The sequence below is a fragment of the Pleurodeles waltl genome, chromosome 3_1 (assembly GCF_031143425.1).
Source record: "Pleurodeles waltl isolate 20211129_DDA chromosome 3_1, aPleWal1.hap1.20221129, whole genome shotgun sequence".
Classification (NCBI taxonomy): domain Eukaryota; kingdom Metazoa; phylum Chordata; class Amphibia; order Caudata; family Salamandridae; genus Pleurodeles; species Pleurodeles waltl.
The window spans coordinates 1,753,647,948-1,753,670,622 of NC_090440.1; the positions used below are offsets into that span (position 1 = coordinate 1,753,647,948).

The window sequence follows — 22,675 nt, forward strand, 5'->3', positions numbered from 1 at the left end:
CCCACTTGCGGAGAAAAAGACGTAACCTTCCCCCTACAGGAGAAGTGTGACTTAAAATGGGCAGAAAACTAGGGCTGCTTCCCTTGTTGTTGTCTCCCAGAGGAAGAGGATGATGCAGGGTGCTGCTGGGTTGCCCCTCTTGTCTGAAATTTCCCCGCCCTCTACAGGATCTATATGGGAGGATGGAAGGCTGTTGGACTCTGGACTGGGGTCTCCCACGGTAAACGGCTCCACGCCCAAACCCCCTGAACCTCCAAAGGACCTGAAAGGGGTAGTAGTGGAAGCCTGCAGACCCAAAGACTTCGCTGTAACCCTACTCTCCTTAAAGCGCCCTAAGGCAGAGTCAGCTTTAGCTCCAAACAGCTTTTCTCTATCGTAAGGCAGGTCCAATAGAGTGGTCTGGACATCTGTAGAAAAGCCAGAAGACCTCAACCATGCATGCCTCCTGGTAGCGATTGAGGTACCCATCGCCCTGGCCACTGAGTCTGTAGAATCCAGACCAGACTGGATAATTTGCTTAATCACAGCTTGAGCGTCTGACAAGAGCTCACCAAACTGCCCTTGTGTATCCTGCGGCAACTCTGGAACTTATAGCTTTACCCGTGTCCATCAGGGCGTGGACATATCTCCCTAACGCACATGTAGCATTTGCTGCTTTCAGGGCAATACTGCAGGAAGAAAAAGTCTTCTTGGCTGACTGCTCCATCCTCTTGGACACTGTCCGAAGGAATAACAGGGAAGGAGCATGGTGCAGAACGTGCCGAACATGAGGCCTGGACTACTAAACTCTTCGGCGTCTGATGCTTTGACAAAAATCCCGGATCTCCCGGAGCAACCCTATACCGTCTTGCCACAGATCTGTTCACAGCTGGTGATGACACAGGCTTCCTTCAAATCTCCAATATATGCTCCATAAGAGCATCATTAAATGGAAGCAAGGTTTCTGCTGAAGCCGAAGAAGGATGCAGGACCTCGGTCAAGATACTCGTTTTAACCTTAGCAGCCGGCAATGGAAGATCAAAGAAATTTGCCGCTTTCCTGACCACAGAATGGAAAGAGGCCGCTTCCTCTGTAAACTCCCCTAGAGATGAAAGATCCCACTCCAGGGAAGTGTCTAGCCCACTGGCTGAGTCTAGGTCCTGATAATCCCCCAAGGGCTCAGCAACCTCTCCTCCTTCAAGTAGCTGTCTTTGATACTCTATTCTTCTAAGAGCCTCAGTGCTCTTCTGTGCGACCTCAACCTGGCCTCCAATCTCGGTGTCGACAGAGTTAGCAGACGTCGATGACACCGGCTTCAGGACTGACAGACGTGGACCAGGAGAAGGAGACACACTACGATCCAAACCGGATCCATCCTGCGCCGGAGTTGATCCCATCGACGCCATGGACACCTGAGGCTCCGTCATCGGCGTCTCCTGTGTTTGAGGTGACATCACCGGCGCCGCAGGTCTGTAAGGCAATGTCATCGGTGCCATAGGCCTATGAGGCGAAGTTATCGGCACCGAACTAGCACCCTCAGCTGGATAAAAGGGCATGAAAGGTGCTGACTTATAAGTGGCCGGGGAGCCCAATGTGAATGCCAAAGGACCCATGGGACCAGCCGGTGTACGAGCGGGCCATAGCATTGAACATATAAAACATAGTATTCAAAAATGCCGCCTGATCCGCTCCCGGAGCAGGGAAGGCAGGATACCGCTGATCTTCCTCCGGCACTTGCGCCGGCTGGGCATCAGAATCCTGCACCCCAGGTGAGAAGCGTGGACTCTCTTGGGGTGCAACCACCTCAACGGGCGATGGTGCCGGAGAAGCCTGAGGGCTTTGAGGCTGTGGAGTCACCGTAGGACTAATCTCCCACGTTGCACGGTGCCGTCTAGATGGAGACCTGGACCTTTTTCGACTTCGAGTCAAACGACACAGAGTCGTGTTGGCGCCGCTTCTTATGCTTCTTCGAAGAAGTTTGTGAAGACGATCTGCAATGAATTCTGCGTCCTTTCTTCGTCTTAGCCAGAAAGAGTTTGGCTTCTCTCTCCTTCAGCGCCTTCGGATTCATGCTTTGGCAGGACACACACTCCTCCACGTCATGCTCCGAACTTAGGCACCAAAGGCAGTCATCGTGAGGGTCCATAACCGACATGCGACCCCCGCACTCCCAACAAGGTTTAAACCCTGACTTCCTAGGAAGAGGCATTGTAACCAGTGACAAAAGGGACACCTTCGAAACAGTAACAAGAGCTAGGAGAAAACCGTTAGCGTCGAAGGCACGAAAAAAAGGGAACAGACGTCAGCACGCCGGCGAGGACGTCAGACGGAGTCGCGTGCGGAGCAGTGCAATTGTGACGTCCTCGTCGACATGGAGAGTTGGGAAGAAGATTTTCCGTCAAATGCTGGCACATTGGGAGAATTCATAAGGTGAGCAATCCGCAGGTAAGTGTATCCATCAGAAGCCATATGTTCTAAGCCAGGTGTGGCACTGAAGTGCCACAGTCGATGAAACCACTCTGTCCTGCGAGTCGGTTGTATCCAAACCACACCTGACGGTGAACTTGGCTGCATCTCTCCCATCCATGACTGCTTGGGACAGAACAGTTCGAGCCTCCTCTGGGACCTGTGGCAGCACTTGTGCAACCTTGTCCAAAAGTGTCTGGAAGTACCGGCCCAAGAGGAATGCAGTGTTCACCGACCGCAATGCTAGCCTGGTGGAAGAAACCATTTTCTTGCCTATGGTAGCCATCCTCTTGGATTTCCTGCCTGTGGGAGCGACAGGGAAAGTGCTATGGGAAGTGTAAACCTGGACCACCAAGCTTTCCGGGGTGTGGTGTTGGGTGAGGAAAGATGGGTCCTCTGTGATGGGGCAATGGTGGGCAACTGTCCTGTTCACAGGATCTGCTGGACTTGGACCAGGTTCCCAGCAGGACATCTGTAGGAGCATCATTAAAGGGGAGCAGTGGCTCTGAAGAGGAAACTCCAGGCTGAAGCACTTCCCTCAAGAAGCTAGTCTTGATTGCCAGTGAGGGTAGTTCGAGGTCGAGCACATCCACTGCCCTCTTTGCCACCATTGCATAAGATGCTCCCTCGTCCATAGCCACAGTAGAAGGAGAAAGCAAGCCAGTATCTGGAGAGGTATTCAGTCCACTGGCATCTCCCAGTTGCTCGCACCAGTCCATTGACCCCTGTCCTTCCAACTGGTATTCTAAAGGGTCCTTTGATCCCACCCCCCATTCTTCCTCCATGCCTAGCCCTTCAGAATAGTACTCTGGCAACCTAGAGCCCATGAGTCTGGTCAGCGTCGGGCGATGTTGCTCCATGTCGTCTGAGATCAGAATGGGGCTGGTGCCGGGAAAGTTCTGGGTGGCATAACCGACATTAGTACGGATCTGAGATCGGATCCACAAGAACCCATCGGAGCCGAGGCCAAAGCCGCCAGAGTGGAACCTGATGGGGCCCCCTCCAGCCCCGCGGGGGCATGAAGGCGCTGCGGAAAGTTCACCCTGCACAAATAGGTGGCACACAGCCCCGTAAAACTCCTTTACCTGAGCAGGGTTCGCTCCGGCTCCTGAAAATGCAGAGAGGTGCAAAGTTGAATCAGTGATGGCTCTGCAGAACTTACTCATCGAATCAGCCAACGGACGAGGACAAGTCAAAGCACATTTAGACCTCTCATGTTCCTTGTGCCTCTTCCAAGAGTGTCCTGAGGTCTTTGAGTGGGATGAAGATGTCACAACCTACTCGCAGTCTGTGTCTGTGGGCCCACAGGAAGAGTGGCGAGATTCTTGTTCTTGTAAGTTCTGCCTTGGCCCAAATTGGGGAGACCCTTTCTGGTAGCCACGGTGCTGCTGACAGAGGGAACGCCAAAGGCAGTCTGTTCCCTCCAGAAGGAGTCCCCCAAGGGAAAAAAAACTCCAAAGGGGGAAAAACCTCAACAAAAGGGAACTCCTGAAACAAAAACAAAAGTAAAAGATATTCAGAACAAAAAGGCGAAATGACCAGGAAAAAACTGGAACAAAAGCAGTATATCAATATCTGACGCAGAGGAACAGGAGCGAAGACCACCACCAAACAGGAAGTGTTGCAGCGCAAGGAGAAAAAGAAGCACACACCTTATATACCCAAGGAACAGGAAGTGACTGACAGGAAGTAAAACGTTGCCATCTGGAATTGGGATCAAGTCTTAGAATTCCATAGAAAAAAACACCATAGTGAATAGGGAACCAGTGCATGCAGGGAAAAGGAAAGCATGCTGGGAAAAGAGAAGGAAACATGGGAAAAAAAGTAAGTATAAATGTAGAAGAGAACAAGATCGACAGAAAAGAAGAAAAAGAATAGGAGAGGTGAGGGAGGGAGGGAAGCAGGACCTAACGGGGGAGCTCCGCGCCAAAGGAAAAACAAGGCCCCATGCCCAATTTGGGGCCTTGACACATAGGAAAGGCTCGGGCGTGCCGAGTCCTGAGCCGAACATTCAGCTCGTGCAGCGGCACGCAGAAGAGGACTTGGGGCTCCTGGAGCAGTCCTGTGACCTTTCCATCAATCGGGACCGAGACCTCCAAGGTGTCGCCTGCTGGGCTGCTAGCGACTTCAGAGACAGCTCCCTTAAAGCCTTCTGTGCTATTGCCCACAGTCTGAGCACAACTTAAAGTTGTGGTCGTGCTAAGGACACCAAAATCAGACCAAATGGGGGGGGTGGGGTCTGTAACAGACATGACACCGTGACAGGCGCCACACGGCTTAAACACTGACTTATTTGAAGACATTCTGACACACTGAAAAAAGAATTTGACAAAATGTCCCAAAAAAAGTTCTGTAAAAAACTACAAAGGGGTAGCTTTTCCCAGATCAGCACTAACTCGTGTGGATAGAAAATAAATTATGTCTGCACTCTGAGGTGGTGCATAGATAGGTGACCATGACATCGCTTTTGGTACATACAACACCGATGAGAGGAACCGAATGAAGCCACATACCGGCGTGCAGGGATACTGCTCCCGAAAAATCTTCCGGATCCAGTCTGACACCTGGGAAATTCAAAGTTAAGGAATCAGAGGCTAGATGTCTCTACCAGATTGAACCTTTTATGAAGGATGGGGGTTTGTTCTGCCGAGGTGAGAGTGAAAACAGGAGAGAAATGACAGAAAGGGAGTGGCATAATCATGATGGACAACCTGCAGAATCCACTGGTCTCATGTAACCACAAGTGAGTTGGGCAGGTTAAAGTGTATTCTGTCCTCCACTGGCAACAGGTGACTCATGGAGGGGATCTGAATAGGTGGTGCAAATTGGAAGAGTCATGATTCTCAAGTATGAGCTGTGTGAAAATTATTTTTTGCTACACATTCTGAGTGACACACAAGATTCTATTCTTTATGTGGCTAATAAATGCACACAAGGACATAAATACCTAGATCCCCTACAACTGACACAGGTTGATATTGAACAGGAAAATGTAGAACTCCATTGGGAAATCGCCTCGACATCCACCCAAAAGATAACACGGATGGAGCCTACACTTAAATCCTCAAAAAATGACACTGCATTATTTCACACTTTGTTGTTTTACACAGGACAGCAGATAAACAGTAATTTATGGTCCTGATTAGGTACCTACAGGGTGGGACATGTAATTCGATCTGATTTTGGGAACTAACATACGGTTTGATGTGTTTAAAGTTGTTAGTATTTCCTTTCACAACTGCGCTAAATAAGGTTACATGCAAAGAGTTAATCCCACTTGGAGAGACAGTGGAGCAAAAACAGGGTAGTGAAGGAAGGTGAGTACAAGAGAGGGTTAGGGGAGGCTGCTAAAAAAAAAGGAGAGTGTTAGGGTGGGAAATGGCTGAAAGGGACAGAGGAATAGCTGCACAAAATATGCTATTTAGTAACTGCATTTGACAACTTCCACATCTCAAAATACCAAGTGAGTAAAAAAGATTCTGCAACAGAACCACTGTCAGAACCTAAATAATTGATTTGCACTTATACGGAGTGATTCTAAGTGGATCTCTGGGCTGAATGATTTCCAAATTAGATTGTAAACTAGGTCCCTCTGGAACTCAATCATAGAGGTTTAAAGGCTAGCACAAAAAAACGAGTTAAGTTGAGATCAGAGATTCACTAGCCACCACCAAAAGCTGGAAGCAACAGGAAACGGCCAACAATCAGAACTAACAAGCCTGAGAACACAAGGAATTCCAGCTAAGATGACCAGCAGAATAATGCGGTATCTGTTCAAACCTATAATAATATTTAGACGCAGTGGAAGCAACGGGAAATTAATATATTTACAAACCCTTCATTCAGATGATGAACATTCTCCAGAAAGAGATGGATCCCACCAAGCACAGCAGCAAACAGAGTACATGTAGTTTAACTTAGAAATTAACGTAATCAAATTAAGTTGAAGGGGCCTGCTGGAACACAGTTGCCCCATGTAGGTCCATGAGGGACACAATTGCACCACGTTTTCAAAAATACGGTTAACATGCACAAATTAACCCATTTAGATTCATTGCATGAAAATATCTTATGTGGTAATACTGACAACTGTGTACGGTTCCAATCCTCAAGGATGAATGATGGACACACTGATCAATTGCTGACAACAACACTGCATGGAGGAGAGCCCACATCTCATAAAAACAGATGATTTCAGTACCTTACATTTTTCTTGTCTATATAAAACACTGCTGTTGAGTTTTTATGCCCACTATTCCAAAGGACAAATATAGTGAATACATATTATACACACGCACACACACACACACACAGATTGGGAACACCATGTGAGTGTGTATATATATATATGTCTATATACAGGGCAAACCTAGGTAGAGAGCAAAATAAGGATGGGAGCCCTAAGTCATGACTCCGAATACATAGCAGCTGGGACGGAAAAGTCCCTCACATGGTAATGGACACATAACCCTCAACTCAGAGTGCATCAGCTGCGGAGATATCTGGATCCCTGGTATCCATTTGTGGCCATCTGTGTGCGCCATGACTTAAGCCTGTCTCACTAATTGTGGTCTGGTTAGACTGGAGGGGAGTACAACATGCTACCCTCAAAGGTGAAGGGCTACAGCCCTTACCAAGAGCTAAGTGGCATGAGCATGATGGTGGCAGCATACCATTTTGTAAAGAGTAATCAGTAGCATGGCCAGACCGGTTTACCTACGTCATGAGAGTGTGGACTACTGGCACACTTAACTGAAGTTCTGTTGCTGTGGGCTTAGTTCATTCTTGGCTTCCCTCATGATCAAAAGGGTGGGGAGGGGGGCTTCAGGACATTCATATGTGTTAGGAACATATGTCCTTGGCAGCAGAGCATGGAGGCCTGCGCGCATGTCTTTTTATGTATGTGTGCCTGTAACAGTAGTGCATGGAGGCCTGCGTATGTGTCTTTACAAGCGCACTCATATGCATGTTTGCCTGTGTCTGCAGTGCATGGTCGCCTGCATGCTTGTTTGTACATGCGCAGTTATGTATGTGTGCACACCCCAGCAGTACATTGAAAGCTACATAAATGTTTGTGTGTAGCACTAGGAATGCACGATTGGCTGAGAGTGGTACAGCCAAAGAGGCCTGGGGGTCCAGATTGAGAACATCATTGCAGAAAATGTGGAGGTAGAAGATTCCAGACAGATTTGTCCATTGATGTATTCTAAGAGCTGGGTGGGACACACAGTGGAAGAAGGAAGAGCCCGGCTTGTCAGTATACTTAAAAAGTGGTACTTTGATTCTGAAAGTGGTCACTCATCAAAGTGATCATGGCACATCTCAGGAAGGAGATGGCACTGATAAGGGAATTATAAAGAGTAGGGCTGGAGCCCTTTGGTAACCTTTTGACACATCACTGAGGCTGACACCTATGTGAAAACCAGTGCTTAATTTGTGCTTGTTGTTTCCGGTGCGGGGCACCGGCACTTATTTCTGAGGGCCGGCGCTTAGATTTCTGTCTCAAGCATTTCATGCAAGCAAAAGACATGTGGGAAAGACGGAGGAAGCGAAATATGAAAAAGCGTCAGCAAGGGGAAAAGCAGGAAGATGCAAGAGTGCGCTGAAGGGACAGGGAGTGGCTGTAAATGGATTGAAGACATCCGAGGTGGCTTCAGGATTACGCTGCCTCAGTATTATGTGCTCGCACTTTTAATTGCAGAAGCCGCGCGTATAAGAGGAAAGCTTTGAGCACCGGCACCTTTTATTTACAAACTAAGCACTGGTGTGAACGTCTAGTCACCATCACTGCCAGTGCTTGGGGCTATTAAGATTGGAGATTGTCATGCTGTGATAGACTGCTTTCTGGAGGAACAACACAACAGAGGGGTGGGCACTTCAAAGTAGTCAACCGTCACAGTATAAACCTCCAGAAAATAGACAATAAATCACATTTGTGTCTTGAAATGGTTTATAAAAAGGGGGGCTTGAGACTCCCAAATTGTCAAACTAAAGCTGTTTATCAGTGTGGAAAAACTCAGCACAAGTTCTGCCTATTGTGACGAGAACTAGGGAATAAGGGTCTGCTACTCTCCCATGATGGGTGAGGGGACATCACCCAGGAGAATTTAGAACACTCCCCTGGAGCACCAGCTTTGCCTGACCCAAGACCAGTGGACTCCATAAGAAGGAGATCGCATGCAGGGAGTGAGCTTCAGTGGGGATCTTGCTGAGTGGTTACCCAGGAGTTGAGTGTGAGATTCAGGACTATCAGGATCACTGCTCCAATCAGGCTGTCTGCCATGTATGCTGTTGCAACCCTCTATGCTAGGTAGGGGCTGCGGTGAATAATAAGTATTATCACCCTTGGTGCCACGCTGTGATGAGAAATGGGCTGTCACTCTGCGCAGCACCCTGACCTGAAGAGGGCCGGCACATTGTTGGTGCTGTTGCAATCGTGGTGTGCTAGGTTGGTCTTGCAGTCAAGAATAAGGGTCATCACTCTTGCTATCGCGTTGTGACAAGAGAAAGTCTGTTGCTCTGTGCAGCACTGAAACCTTAAGAGGGTTGGCACCTTATGGGTGCTGTTGTAACCGCCATATGCCAGGTCAGGTCTGCGTAGGTGATGGCCTGCCATCACCCTTGTGCACTCCTGTGACCAGAAGAAGCCATGGCCCTGTGTGTTGCTGCTTGTGATCCCCAGTATGCCAGTAGAGGGGCCATGATTAAGTGAAAGGCTGTCACTCCTAGGCAGCATGCAGCCTTGAAGGAGCCGTCCACAACTCATAGATTTAGAGCACTGATTCAACTACCCCAATCCGGGAGCACCCAAGACCTGCCAATGGATTCAGGAAGATTTATCATGTGACTGGAAGAGAGCAATGGAAGACTGTGTGCTTAGACCACGTCGCTGGGCGTCGGGGAAGCTTGCTCTGACTTACGTGCTTCAGTGCGGGGTCAATGACTTTCACCAAGCTATTTTGGAACATTTAAGACTTGAACTCACTAGTGGACCTAGCTGAATGTCACCTCACGTAACGGGGAAATGCCAATGAACCTTAGGCCGAGAGGTGGGATTTGAGAAGCTGACCCGGGGAACAATAGTGGGCCTGCCTTGAGAAGACTGTGGGTACTATTTGGGGGGTGTCATGTTATGCTTCACGTTTGAATATAAATATTTGACTGGAAAATCATTTATTGGTGATTGCAGGATGTATTTTGAGTTGTGAGCCTGTGCTCTTCCTACACTTACCTCCTCCCTGAGAAGCCTTGGACTGTTTGACATGAGCTACCATTCAGAGTCAAGTGCTGAAGGTGTCCTTGACCTAGATGTTAAGAGGCCCCAAGACATCAGGAGTAAAAGGCTAAACCGTCATGGTTGGGTCCAGAATCTCCTGCTTACTGTGTGACCCTCAGAAAGGGGTTCTGACAATAACAATATAGCCAGATGTTGATGGTTGTGAATTGTATTGTGTGGAAATGTAGTGTTCAAAGAAGAGGTGGGTCTTCAGATACTTTCTGAATCATATGTTGAGTCAGTATAGCTCAGCTACACTCAAAATAGCTCATGGTGATCAGAATTTGAGAGTACAGGATGGGAGTCATCACATAGGTTGATTTCCTAAGACCACTAAAGAAAGTCTAAGTGCATGAACTGAGATTTAGGCCCATGGTAACTGAAAGACGGATACCTAGTTCTAATCGGATGTGTGATACAATTGGGCACTGTGCATCCTCAAGCAGCTATCAACTCACCTACACATAAGATGCCATGAGATCCAGGAAGACTGCATTAACCAAAATGGATCTAAACCTGTTCAACGTGCTGCACCGTACCTAGGAGAGCAAAGACTATGTTCATAATACTACCTATAAAGCAAATAGACTGAGCATGGGAAAGAGATGTCTCTAATATGTTAACTAGAAGAATATGACTATTTGTCTATCTCTCGCTCTCTATCACATGCCAGCCAGAAGTTCAGGTAAAAGCAGATGCGGAACCCCTGCTGAACAGGAAAGGCTGCCAGTGCTGTCATAAGCATGGGTAGCAGAGCTTAAAAGGTTGCCACTGCTGGTATTGGCTGGAGAAGATATGGGTAGCAGAGATTAAGTAAACGTATTGTATGTTATACTGCTAGCCGACACCTCATGACAAATGGTAGGAATTTCCTACGTGGAGCCTATGATGAGGAAACGGAAAAGAGATTCTCCTTGACATATGAAAAAAAAAGAGCCAGTCTCGTCATTGAGGGGAATGAGGATACAGTGCAGTCATTTTCTTGAGAAATTGTTATGGATATTTCAGAAAAATGCCTTGAGAAAAACATATAGATTTGATTGCAAAAAGCTGTCATATTTTCCCACTAATCGAAATAAAATGTGCTAAAATTTATATTTTCCTTTCTTACATGAAATTTGAGATTCCTATTTTTGTGTTGTAGTTATAGATATGTTGAAACAGCTTTAAAAATATATTTAAAAAAAAGGATTGGTAGAACAGCAAATGGTAGGAAAGTGTGTGTTGTGGCTTACAGGTACATGCACTTGACTCAGCTTTTTACAGTATGGAGGCAGTAGATTGTCAGGGGACAGAGTTGGATGCCACAGCACCCAAGAAATGCAGATTTCACAAAATCTTGAAATTTTTACCACTCATCAGGAAACAGGAGAAAACAACAAAAGTGCTGAGATGGTTGACTTAATCCCCTGCAAATAAGTCAGGTTCAAGTAGCTGTTGCAAAGGTGACAAAATATCTAAGCCTGATCCAGAGGCTTTTGTGGGAAACTTTCCTGGACCATGGAAAGGTACTGGTTCAGATGCAGGTACCTAAAGTTGCCCACTCCCTCCTCCAAGTTGTTCGGCAGAGTGGTACCACATTGTTATGGGTCTGATGGCAGATGCAAGGACCAGAAGCTACATTGTATGACTAATGCTTACAAAATCAGTAGTGCAGGGAAACTTCAAAGTCCGATTTGGAACCTTTGTCAACTTTGTTTTTTAAGACAGCAGAAGCAATTCAGAGGAAGGTTGTGATACCACTGTTGATTGTTCTAGTGCGTGCTTCAAATCTGGGCTTCTTTGCATTTGATGATAAAGTTCTGAAGGCGGTAGTCTGTCGAGGAAGGAAAATTCAGACACCTGTTTATGGGTCCTGGTAGGATTAGGCTTGGACAGCGACTCCGATGGAGCTCTGCATTGGGGTCTGATCTGGTAGGCTCCTGGAAAAATTAAACAAACCACTGGTGGATTTAGGCTAAGGGAGCTCCCTAGAACAGGCTGCCTGATGAGGCATGGTAAGCACTTCAGAGCTTTACACACTTTGGAACTGATCGGATAGATAAGAAGCCCCAGCCAACCAACTCACAGTTCAATGAGCCCATTGCATATTTTCATAATCAGCTGATGAGAAAAAAAAAACTTTATAAAGTCAGGATGTGCAAAACTAAGAGTACATTCACTTGAGGCCTGCTTCTGTGCGACAAGCTCATTTATTGCTCACAGAGTGACAAATCTAAAGATGTACAGTCATCAAAAAAAGCCTGGTATTTAAGGAATCAGAAGATTCGCAAAGTATATGGTTAGGCCCAGGTAGCGGTTGCACCTCTACTCTACAGGAATACAGTATAGGGCAGTTTCAAAGAACAGAAATTAGATTTGGCATAAGTAGCAATGAATGAGGCTAGCAAGAGGCACTGATAAGAGAAAACAGTGTGTAAATTTTAACAGAGCAACTTGGGTAGGTCAAAATAAAAATAGTGTGCGAGCAATTTTGCATGCTGTGTTAAAAATCATCTGGATGTAAGCAGCAGTGGCATATGAGGCATGGCAAGCCAGAAATCAAGCTTGTCTCATGAACCCAATCCAATTTTACTCTGTTTTACAAGAGAGATGCTAATCCACTGGCCTACAGGTAGGATATCCCAGAAGTCTGAAGAAAGGAGGCAGGATGCATAAGATCAATATGAACCTATTTTACAAGTACTGCTTTCTTGGTGTTTGACAATCCTAAGCAGCCTATTCAGTAGAGACCGGAACACAGTGGGTCTCCAATTGTAAAGCATGAAACTAATCCTCATCATTAGTAAAAAAGAACCATCTTATGACAGCTGGGTAAAGATCGATACATGTATAATCACCAAAGGTGACAATATCTTTCTCTGATGTCTTAAAAAGCAGATTATGGCACAGTTGTAATATAGTATACGAGTCTTCTATTTGTTATGAAATAGTACAACAGTAGCCAAGATATATGTGCCAAAAATTCTTCAGTGAACAAATCAACGAGGATATGTTGCACAGACCACAGAATTGGAAGCAAGTATAAAAGAAAGATGTGATCTGATGTACACAGATCAGTTCTGTTGCAAAGAGTGCGATTTGCAAAATCACAACAATTGAGGCTGTCAAACAATGTGTTTCAATGTACTAAAATTATTTCAAAAATCTTTGCCAAAGTGATTTTTGCAGCTTGGTATGAAACGTAAAGAGGAGGTAACATGAAAGTGGTATCTTCCTTCTCATTGCGATCTGCAATATATATAAATGGTCTTCAAAAGCAAGTGTGGTCACAAATCACTGAACAGTTACCGACATCCGAGAATATCTGATTCTCACAGTGGAAAAAGTCCTGGTGTCCCATGTATGAGCAGGACCTGACTAGGAAAACAAAGCAGCCCTAGCAAACTTTGTCAGACCAGCCCTCAGAGGTTGCACAGCGAGAAAGCCTTACAACTACAGTGGGGATTAGGGGGGTTCCCACACCCAAGAGAATTTGGGAAAAATGTCAAAAACTGCATTTTACAAAACATTGTTCATTATATATTCAATTGTATTAGTTTTTTTAATCTTTATTGGGGTTCTTCAATGGTTCCATCACCCTCTAACAGTGCCTCTCATCTCTCAATAGCCCCTCTTTCACATGTTTTTCATTTGTGTTATAGTGCCCCTCTTACCAGAGCAGGGTGTTGGAGCGCTTGTAGTGAAATGTGTGTTCTGGCCACTGACTTCGTGTTGCACCACTTTGCACCTGGTTTAGCTGTCCAGTGGTCACCAGTTACAGACTCCATTTTGTATTCAGCTAAGCCTTAGCTTCACTGCCACGTTAGAATCTGCAGGTGATTTTCCATGTTGTAAAATGTGCATTCTGTCTTATTTTCGTACTTCTTACCACCAAGGGCTTTGGCTGATAAGAATGTACTCAGACCGCAGGGAACGGCCTTGCTTTGGATTATCACCTTGGGATTGTGGCCAAATCCCGACGTGTTATTTTCAAAGCTTACCTAAACTAGCCAGCATGTTTGAATACTTCTTGCGCAGCAGGAGGGGTTTTGTAAGAAAGCTCCTTCCTTGTTTTTTAAGATATAAAAGATACCCAGGTCGACAGTAGGAGATTCAGAGACCTCAATCAGGATTCAGACACCGAATGCCTGATATATATATTTCCCGTGAGGGTAGAGTTCTCTCTTTTTTATTTCAGTCGAACTGGGTCATCAGCTTGCTGGCAGGAGAAAGATGAAGCACCAGACAGGCCCTACGGTGATGCATTTTTAATTCATTATTTGCTTTGCATTATAATATAGATACATATTTTTGCTGTGTATATTGCAGTGGAGAATCATTAGTGTATGTTTCATTTAATTGCTGTGACCATTTTTAAATGCATGCTTTCAACATGCTAATCTCCTTTTAGGAACCTTGCATAGTGAAATAATAAATGTCTCCTTTGGACTAAGAAGCACATTCCATAGATTTTTGTCAGTGCATGAGTGTTTCAGCTCAGTCATTAGTGAAAAGCAAAACAGCACTTTACTGTATACACACACAAACACAGAAATCAGTTTATAGAGAATGCTGACAAAGGGGACTACAAGGTTTAGGATTCACATGCCATCCATATTGGTAGGCATGTTCTTTAGGACTGCTTGATGTGGGGAAACAAACTCAGGATTCAGAATATAACAGTGGTTAGGGTTCACTTTACAAATAAAAATGTATTTCTACACAAACAAACCCTTTCCAGCTAAATTAGGATAATCAAAGACTGGGAAAAAAACACAACTTTCTAGCCTGTAGCATGCATTTTGCATGCAGCTCTTTGATGGCAGTTCATATCTCACTGTGCTAGATTATCATTGTAATTTATGAACTGCACAGTAACAAAAGGAGCTCTGTGACAAAAGCAATATCCCACTGAGATATGCACATACTATACTGTTCTGTGATCTGAATAGTACACGTTCCTCTGTGCTAAGTTATCTTGGCACTTTTATTGTTGCTTGAAAACTGTTGGATATGCAAGGAATCCTGCAATGCTTTCAAAACTGCTGCACCACTACAAAACCAGCTGACAGTAACAAAAGCGGCCCCCCATCCATACAGCCTCCCAGGAAAATGCCCGATGCCCGGCACGCCCAGTCTAAGCCTGTGTATGAGGCATCTGCTTGGAACCTGGAGCACTGTGCTAAAGGATTTTAAGACAGGGTCAACATTTAAAATTAACTGAGGTGAATTTGTTTGCACCTTTGCAAAATGCATGATATTACAGAGGAGCTGAGTGTTTTTGATCCTCTTTCAAATCAAATTGGGTGCATCTAAATTTTAGAGTGTGAATTAAATCTAGTATGTGATGCAAAGTAAAATCTATGCATTTGAAGATGCAAGTCTGATGGTATGTAGGAACTGGTGGGGTTGAAGGGTCTAAGATGATTCATGGCTGTACATTTGAGAATTATTTTTCCTCATACCTAATGCCACTGCTGTCGGGCAAAGAGGAAATGTATGCGGGTCATAAATAATGAGAACATCCTTCAGCTGCTCTGAAATGTAAAATGCTAGTGATAATCTTTGGTCCAACCACACTAAGATGGATATTAATTTCTAGGTCATTAACAATGTCCCGTTAATATTGGTGCCTACAACAACATAATGACTCGGATGTTGCTGGTCTCGCTAAGTTTTGTTTAACCCTCTTGTGTCCACCGCACTGAGACAGAATTGCGGGAAAGTTAGGCATTACTACAGTGAAATTGAGGGAGCTGTTTACTTTGTGGGAGACATAGTGGATGCTTGTTTCTGAATGTGACTCCCTTCAGGGTCCTCAACTGCTTTAGCATTAAACCGAAATGGAGGCCAAACACTAAGCTCAGCAACTCCGAATGCAGAGCACTGGTTTACATTGGTGACTCCTCAGTTTTAACACCTTGCAAGTACAAGGATAAATAAGATGGTTGGAACAGATCTGCAGACGCTAGATAGGAACTTCCACTCTTTGTGGTATAGTAACAGATGGACATTACACATAAGCAGCGATATTATATACATGAATTTGTCAAAGAAATGAGTTCACAGCAAAATCAAAACAGAGCAGTAAGCTTTTTTTTTGTGTAAACTCTACCTACCTTTGAGTGAAGGCCCACCCAACGACAGTAGAGTGCATGCTTACAAAGGCGAGATGCTCGACCCATCTCATCTTTGCCTGTCGTAGCATTTATAACTTCCAGGTTGTTATCACCCACTGTCCAGTTGACACTAAAGTTGGGGGCTTTTCCAGGCTGGCGGGCTTCTGCATTGCTAATGCCTACAATCAACAAAAAAGAATGTACATTGGGAAATGCACCTACAACAACATTTTGGGTTCATTAATCCTAACTCTTAATCCAGCACAACTAGTTAAAAATTACTTACGTCTGCAGGTATGGCCAAAGCTTCTAAAAGTGAAAGCTACTTCTTTAAAACAGGGGTGCGTTTAGAGTGAGCTTAAACCTGTAAGCACAGACACCACCTATAGCCATGGCGGGTGAAAGTGTGACAAAAAGTGACAAGTCCAACCCTCTTTGATTAAAGAAGAGGCCTGTTAAATATAATCTGCAAAGAAAGCTAGATCCCTACATATATTTACATAGTTTATTTAACTTAATATATGTAGGACTCTATCTCATTATCAACCTGCAGGTACTAGCATCACCTTTGTAGCTGGAGCAGAAAGCGCTGCAAGAGGTGTGTGATCTTTGCGCTCCTGAAACCACATACAAGTTTAAGTCCAACATGAAACATCAAAATTTCACCCAGCCAACACTCAAGAATTATTTAGTCAAAACCTTGTAGGTACTATTATGAATTATTACCCAATCCAGTGGCTTAACAAAATTGCACTGACCTCAGAATGCCCCTTTGTCAATATGAAACACTGCACATTTCAGACAAAAAAGGTTTTAAACCTGAATCTTTCTGTTACATTAACACAATATCACACATAAACCATGAAGTCTAATCATATCCAGTTCTGACCAGTTCATGTGGGAGGATGAATCTGACCTGTTCCACAGGCATTGATGAAGAAATTCATGTGCAAAGGGAACTTATGCGTTTGCTATGACTGCCACTTGGGGCCACTAAGAGGGCTATGCAAAAGAAGGTTGAGAAATTAAGAGGTGCTTGGGACCACCCTGATGCAGTGTGCCTATAGATCCAGAAGTCACAGGATTCACTCACGCTCACTCAACATTGTTTCCAGTGCTGTATGATTAGACTGAAAATACATTCTCTCTCTGGGGAGATATTTGAAATTCCAGAAGGGCCCAATGAACTGAATTATCATGGACCGTTCTGGATACTTCACTGAAAACCCACGATCAAACATGGTCCATACAGTCAGGGCCAGACTGGACTCTTTAACACCCTTGACAAAGATGACTTGAGAAATTGTTCAGACAGGGTTAGCAGTAGAATGTCTGCCGCGGCAGGAAGGAAGCAACCAGAACTCAAGATTTTGCTGTGACCCTGAAGGGGGTGAAGGGAGCTGACATATTAACTCCAAAAGGCAGAGCTCTGTATTAGTATTTCAGAATCAGACTGCTCAGTCACAGCCGAGGAAAGCATCCTGATCGCCCGGAGGCTGCAAGTGCTGAAGACACCCACCAGGACAAGATCGGTCCTGAGGCCACACCTGGCATCAAGTTCTGAATGAGGCTGCAGCAGCGTCCCCTCCAGTTCAAGAGATGCCGCAGCAGAACGAGTATGCTGTATGTGACCATCCTGCAGGACTCAGAACTACAGCAACAGAACACAGGTGCCTAAGAATGAGAGACTGAGTAGCTGGTCCAGGGTCTGCTGAAAGAACTAAAGGCTTTTTCAGAGGAACTGCAATGAAGTAAAAGCAAACTAAACTGATGGGCACAGCTATGCACTGAGAGCGAGTTAAATGAACTGCACCTGTACCTTCTTCCAAATTACATGTAATGAAGAATAGGTTTACCCAACTAACCCTACCTGACCTGGGTAAGGAAACATGTATAGATACAAAATTGGCCAAAAGGCCGGGAAAGATTACTCTATTTTCTGGCAAGAGAAGTGATGAATACTCTCTTCGTAAAATAATTTCTTTGTTATATTTATTTATATATAATCATGCAGGACGAAGGAATAAACAAAGGGACGGATTGTCCCAATTACGCCAGAACATAGCACCAAGGGTGACATTTACACAACATTACCAATTAAACAAAATGTGAGAAAATGCAGACAAATCACGAGAAAATGACAATAAATGAACAAAATGTACCATCTGGAAATTGTCCCAACTTATTCTCCTCCATTGGAGGTGGTGGTGCGTAAATCGCTTAAAGACGTAATCCACTCTAAAGTGATGGTTGTGGTAAGTTCTACCAACAGATGCTGTACCCAGATCAATTACTTCCTGGGGTTCCTTGCACTGTGTGATGTACTTCTGGGGGGTCAAGATATGCTTTCTACCCAACCTCGCCGCAATCCACAAGGTGTCGACGCGTTTTGGCCCCTTCAATTCTGGGCCTCATCAGGACCACAAAGGGACAACATTGCCTTGACTGTGCCTGTAACTTGTGGCAGTCAAGGAGTACTCCGTCCGAATGAGCTTGCAAGAGTCGGTTGGATAAGTGCCTCAAGCTGTTACGCGTCTCTGGTCTGCGTAACTTACATAACTTTTTTGATGCCTGCCAGGAGGCTGTGACCCCGATGCCCTAAACAACAGAACGTTCCTCTCAAACAACAGGCAGCAGCTTCACGCAGACCAGAGACGCGTGACAGCTTGAGGCACTTAGCCAACCGACTCTTGCAGGCTCATTCGGACGGACCACTCCTTGACTGCCACAAGTTACAGATCTATCAGTTTGTTCTCTTTGACTGGGTAATGAAAACTGAGAAACAACTTTCTGTAGCAGGGAAGATCTAGCAGAAAATGCTGGTATCACTTTGTTATCAAGAAAGGACCTTTTTGGTTCCACTAGATGTGTAGATTTGCGATCTTTCCATTATTCTTTCTTGAGTTTTTATGTTCATGAAGTAAGACTAGATGGAGAGTCTGTCAACTGCTTTTGTATCAATCTGTTCCCTGATTTTGAAGCTGGACCCTTACTTTTTTTTTTTATACTTATGGTATTCTTTCTGAACATCAGGCAATGGATTGGTATTTTCTCGAGTGTTCATGCATCTGCTTTGCAACCAGGTAACACTAATGATGTCTTGGTTACAGACCTTTGAGGGAGACTGGCTTAACTTTGTACTAAATAAAGGATTTAACCCTCAATTTTAGGCATTTAACCAAGAACTATCAAAGCATTTAAGGGATTTAATAGTTATGTGATCAACCTCATATACCTCATGCCTGTTTGTGCTGGCATCAAGGTAGAAGTAGTCTTTTGTGGTAGGTTCAGATCCTTTTCAAGATAAACAGGCTGCCTGGTACTGCAAGACTTAAAATCTTAAAACACCTTAAACAGTATGTGATCCAAGTGCACTCTGCCTGAACTGGCACAGGGATTGCCCCAGAGCAGTGCACACGACAATGAAGCAGAATCAGTCAATACATACCCAACCATTGTATCCAGAACCATATTCCTACTATCCAAATGCCAAAGCTTCCATCTCTAAGGCAGTCAATGGTAGTGTGCAAAATCAATCCCATCTTTACTATGGACATGAGACCTATGCAGAAATAGAGCACGGTGGAAGCAGGAAACTATGGGATGGAAGTTTTCCAAACACAGGACAGACTGTGTCAGGTTCTCAGTTATGTGCCCTCTGCAACCTAAGCATTGGTTAAAGCTCATCATCAATTGCATGCACAGTACAGAAGGAAAACCAATGAACAATGGGGCAGGAGAATCAAACACACAGAATGCCAGCGCACCACAAGAAGTAACGTCTTGCATTCTGCAAAAGGCACAAATACATGTTCATACTTAAGGTTAAGTTTGTTCCTTTGTGCACCAGTATTCACAAACTCACCAATTTGGAATGCAACAGGTGGAATTATGTTACAAGCGATTAGATAGGGCTTGACTTACCACTGAGTAAAGGTTTATTTAGGGAATAGAGGGGTGGGAGATCTTCTATCTCTGAAATCCGCTGATATACTGCTCTGGAAAGATGGTCTCCATGATACAAACTTCCAAGAATTATACTTGAGAAATAAATTGGCTCTACAAAGTGGCTGAACAAGGATCCTTGAATACCTACTACATTCCACCTGAGGGGATAGAACAGAAAAGAATTCACAGATCAATAACTGTAGGCATGAATTCATATTACTGTTTTTTTTTCATAAACAGCTCAGCATCTTCTAGCATGAACATAATGTTTAAACTGTAGCAGGCATGTCAAATATCATCTTCACTACAGCAGTTTCTTATTTTGTTAGTTAGTGGCTCCCAGGCTTTCACTATGCCAAAAATATTGCGTATATGCAACCTTCAGGCACAAATTCAACATCTTATATTTTACATTTACAATTTTAGGGGGTCATTACGAGTTTGGTAAACGTTTTTCACCATCTCCCGAACCTCCGACGGGGAGGTTGCAGCCACACAGGCTACCACCTCCCCACCAGCCCCATTAAGAGTTTCCCACTAGGCTGGTGGGCTGAAACCTCGGTTTCTGCCCGCCAGCCAAGCAGGAAACAGGCTACAGCACCCTGGCAATGTTTACTGTCTGCTTTATTGTGACGGTGCTGGGCAGGGGAGCCCCTGCACTGCCCATGCCAAGTGCATTGGCCCCCCTGTGGCCCCTTGCACCTGTTCTCCACCAGCCTTTTCATGGTGGGGGCACTGTCATGAAAAGGTTGGCGGAGAACGAGGTTGTAATCCCCCAGAGCAGCGCTGCCCTGGTGAATTTGGATTTCCAGCACCTCCAGACCCCCGGGTTCCAAGATCCTGGCAGAGCTGGCGGATCCCTGGTGGTCCAACCACAGGGTTTAATGTGGTGGTCAGACTGCCGCATTGGCGGCGATCCAGACTACCACTGTGAGTGTGGCAGTCACAAGACCGCCACACTTGTAATGAGGGCCTTAATTTATTTTTATTCTTATGATGAACAGGGTAATTTCAAGGGTTAGAGGACCCTTGGTAATTGACAATTAGACCAAGGACAATGGTTACCTTCTGCTAAATGATATTAGTATGCAAGAGTTTTGAAACAATGTTCACAATGCTTTAAGGCGAAAAGAGGAATTTAAGTAATATGGAGAATAAATACATTGTAATAAATCAAACTAACAAACAGTAAAAAAATCAGTGCTAAATGAGAAGGAAGGGGTAGTGCTCAGCGAAATAAAGTACAAAAACACAAACACAACATGATGAAACCTTTATTTACAAGACCATTTAAGAGCTCCAAAGGAAGTGCAAGTGCCTGTAGTGTGGGGGCAATTGGACCTACGACAAATATTTCAATTAGTCTACAGATTTATAATCTCTAGCACTTATACCGTCATTTGGACACCGCCACGCACAATCGTAAGGTCATCAACAGGACAGGAAAGTATTTAAAATCATCCAGAAGAAAATACTCTGAGAGAAAACAAAAGCTGAGTTTACTGGGACTGACAAAAAGCATTAAGTCTGAAGAAAATTATCTTACAATTGAAGTCAAGTAGATCCCAAAGCTATTATGGAATTGGCACTGTAAATAGCATAAGGAGGTGGGTCAAAACTGATTCCTGTGAGTCACAAAAACTATTGTTAACCTGAAACAAAAGTGAGATCAAGCTAGATATAAAAACTGCAGGCACGAGAGTGCTTAGTAAAGCTGACCTAAGTTGAATGGTGAAGAAATAAGGACTCAAAAAAGATAAGTTTAACATAAAACATTAAAATGCTATTAACACATTAACATTTAATAAAGGTAACATGGAGCACTATTATGTAGTTAAAGCATGGTCATCGGTAGGAGAACATAATGAAGATCTACAGAGGAACACAACATCCAAGTATTTAAGAGGTGTCAAAAAATGTGACTCCTAGCTAAACAGTCAAGGAACGTAATTAGGTAAATGAACAGGTGGTCCGTGTAAAGCATCAAGCACCCGTGTGTTGGGGCAATCAAACAATTATAGCCAGATACCCGTGTTTAAACAAAACAGACTGCTCAGGGGATGCAAGTGTGTTGAACTCCCTGATCGTTCCGTCAGAGCCTCAAAAAGCTGTACAAAAATAAAACATACAATGTCACACATTTCATTGTCAAAGTAATAACAAAGTATATCATATACAAGGGTCAAGGAAACAAAGAGAAACTTTTCGGAACGTTTGTGTCAAAGCACAATCCAACTATAAAAACCTGTAAACTGGTTCACCATAATATGTTTAGGAATATTCTGGGCGGGGGAACGTGGCAAAGACGAGAATGGAGTAAGACGTGCTCTATCTCGGTTCCAAATCCCTCGTAGCCACTTGAGGAAGGTGATGGACTGGTGGTCCTGACGTGCGGGCACTGGGGAGTGGAAGTGGGCCCCAGCACTCAGGGGGCCCCATCTTGGACATCAGTATCTCGTCCACCCAGTTCCATTCAGACTCGCAGACTGATATAGAAGCCTGAGGGGCCCTGTGCCGCCCTGAATCGGATACTTTATCTTCCTCATGGCCCTACGGAGTACTCAGCGGCCGGCCTGAGCTTTCTGTGGCCCAGCCTCGTGGACTGAGAGCGAGAATCCGGAGCATCAGGGGAGCTGATTCCAGGCAGTGAGTGACTTTGTTGCCTGAGAGGCAGGGGGTGTTGGGGAAACGTCTGGGACACACACAGCATTTGGCTGCTCTGGATGGGGACTGGGGCAAAGCCTGGGAGGAGCGTGGCATTGAGGCCTAATGAGTGCAGACAAACTGGGGACCCACCGCTTGGCCTGTTCCCTTGTCCGGTGGCTGCTGGTCCAGGACCAACTAAGACTGCCAACATGCCTGCTTCTCTGAAGGCCATTTGGAGACGCTTGCCCTGCCATGATTC

At 44.9% G+C, this 22,675-nt stretch overlaps 1 protein-coding gene across 4 annotated transcripts in view; it reads right to left on the minus strand.

The window, feature by feature from the left end:
* Positions 1-22,675, minus strand: part of ADARB1 (adenosine deaminase RNA specific B1) — a 770,933-nt gene that overhangs the window by 36,512 nt on the left and 711,746 nt on the right. For all 4 annotated transcript variants that reach the window (XM_069225700.1, XM_069225699.1, XM_069225701.1 and 1 more), the window contains 2 exons: positions 19,747-19,928; positions 15,823-16,001 (listed from right to left, as the gene is read on the minus strand). In XM_069225700.1, coding sequence (XP_069081801.1) covers positions 15,823-16,001; positions 19,747-19,928 — 361 coding nt within the window. The remainder of the gene's footprint in view (positions 1-15,822; positions 16,002-19,746; positions 19,929-22,675) is intronic.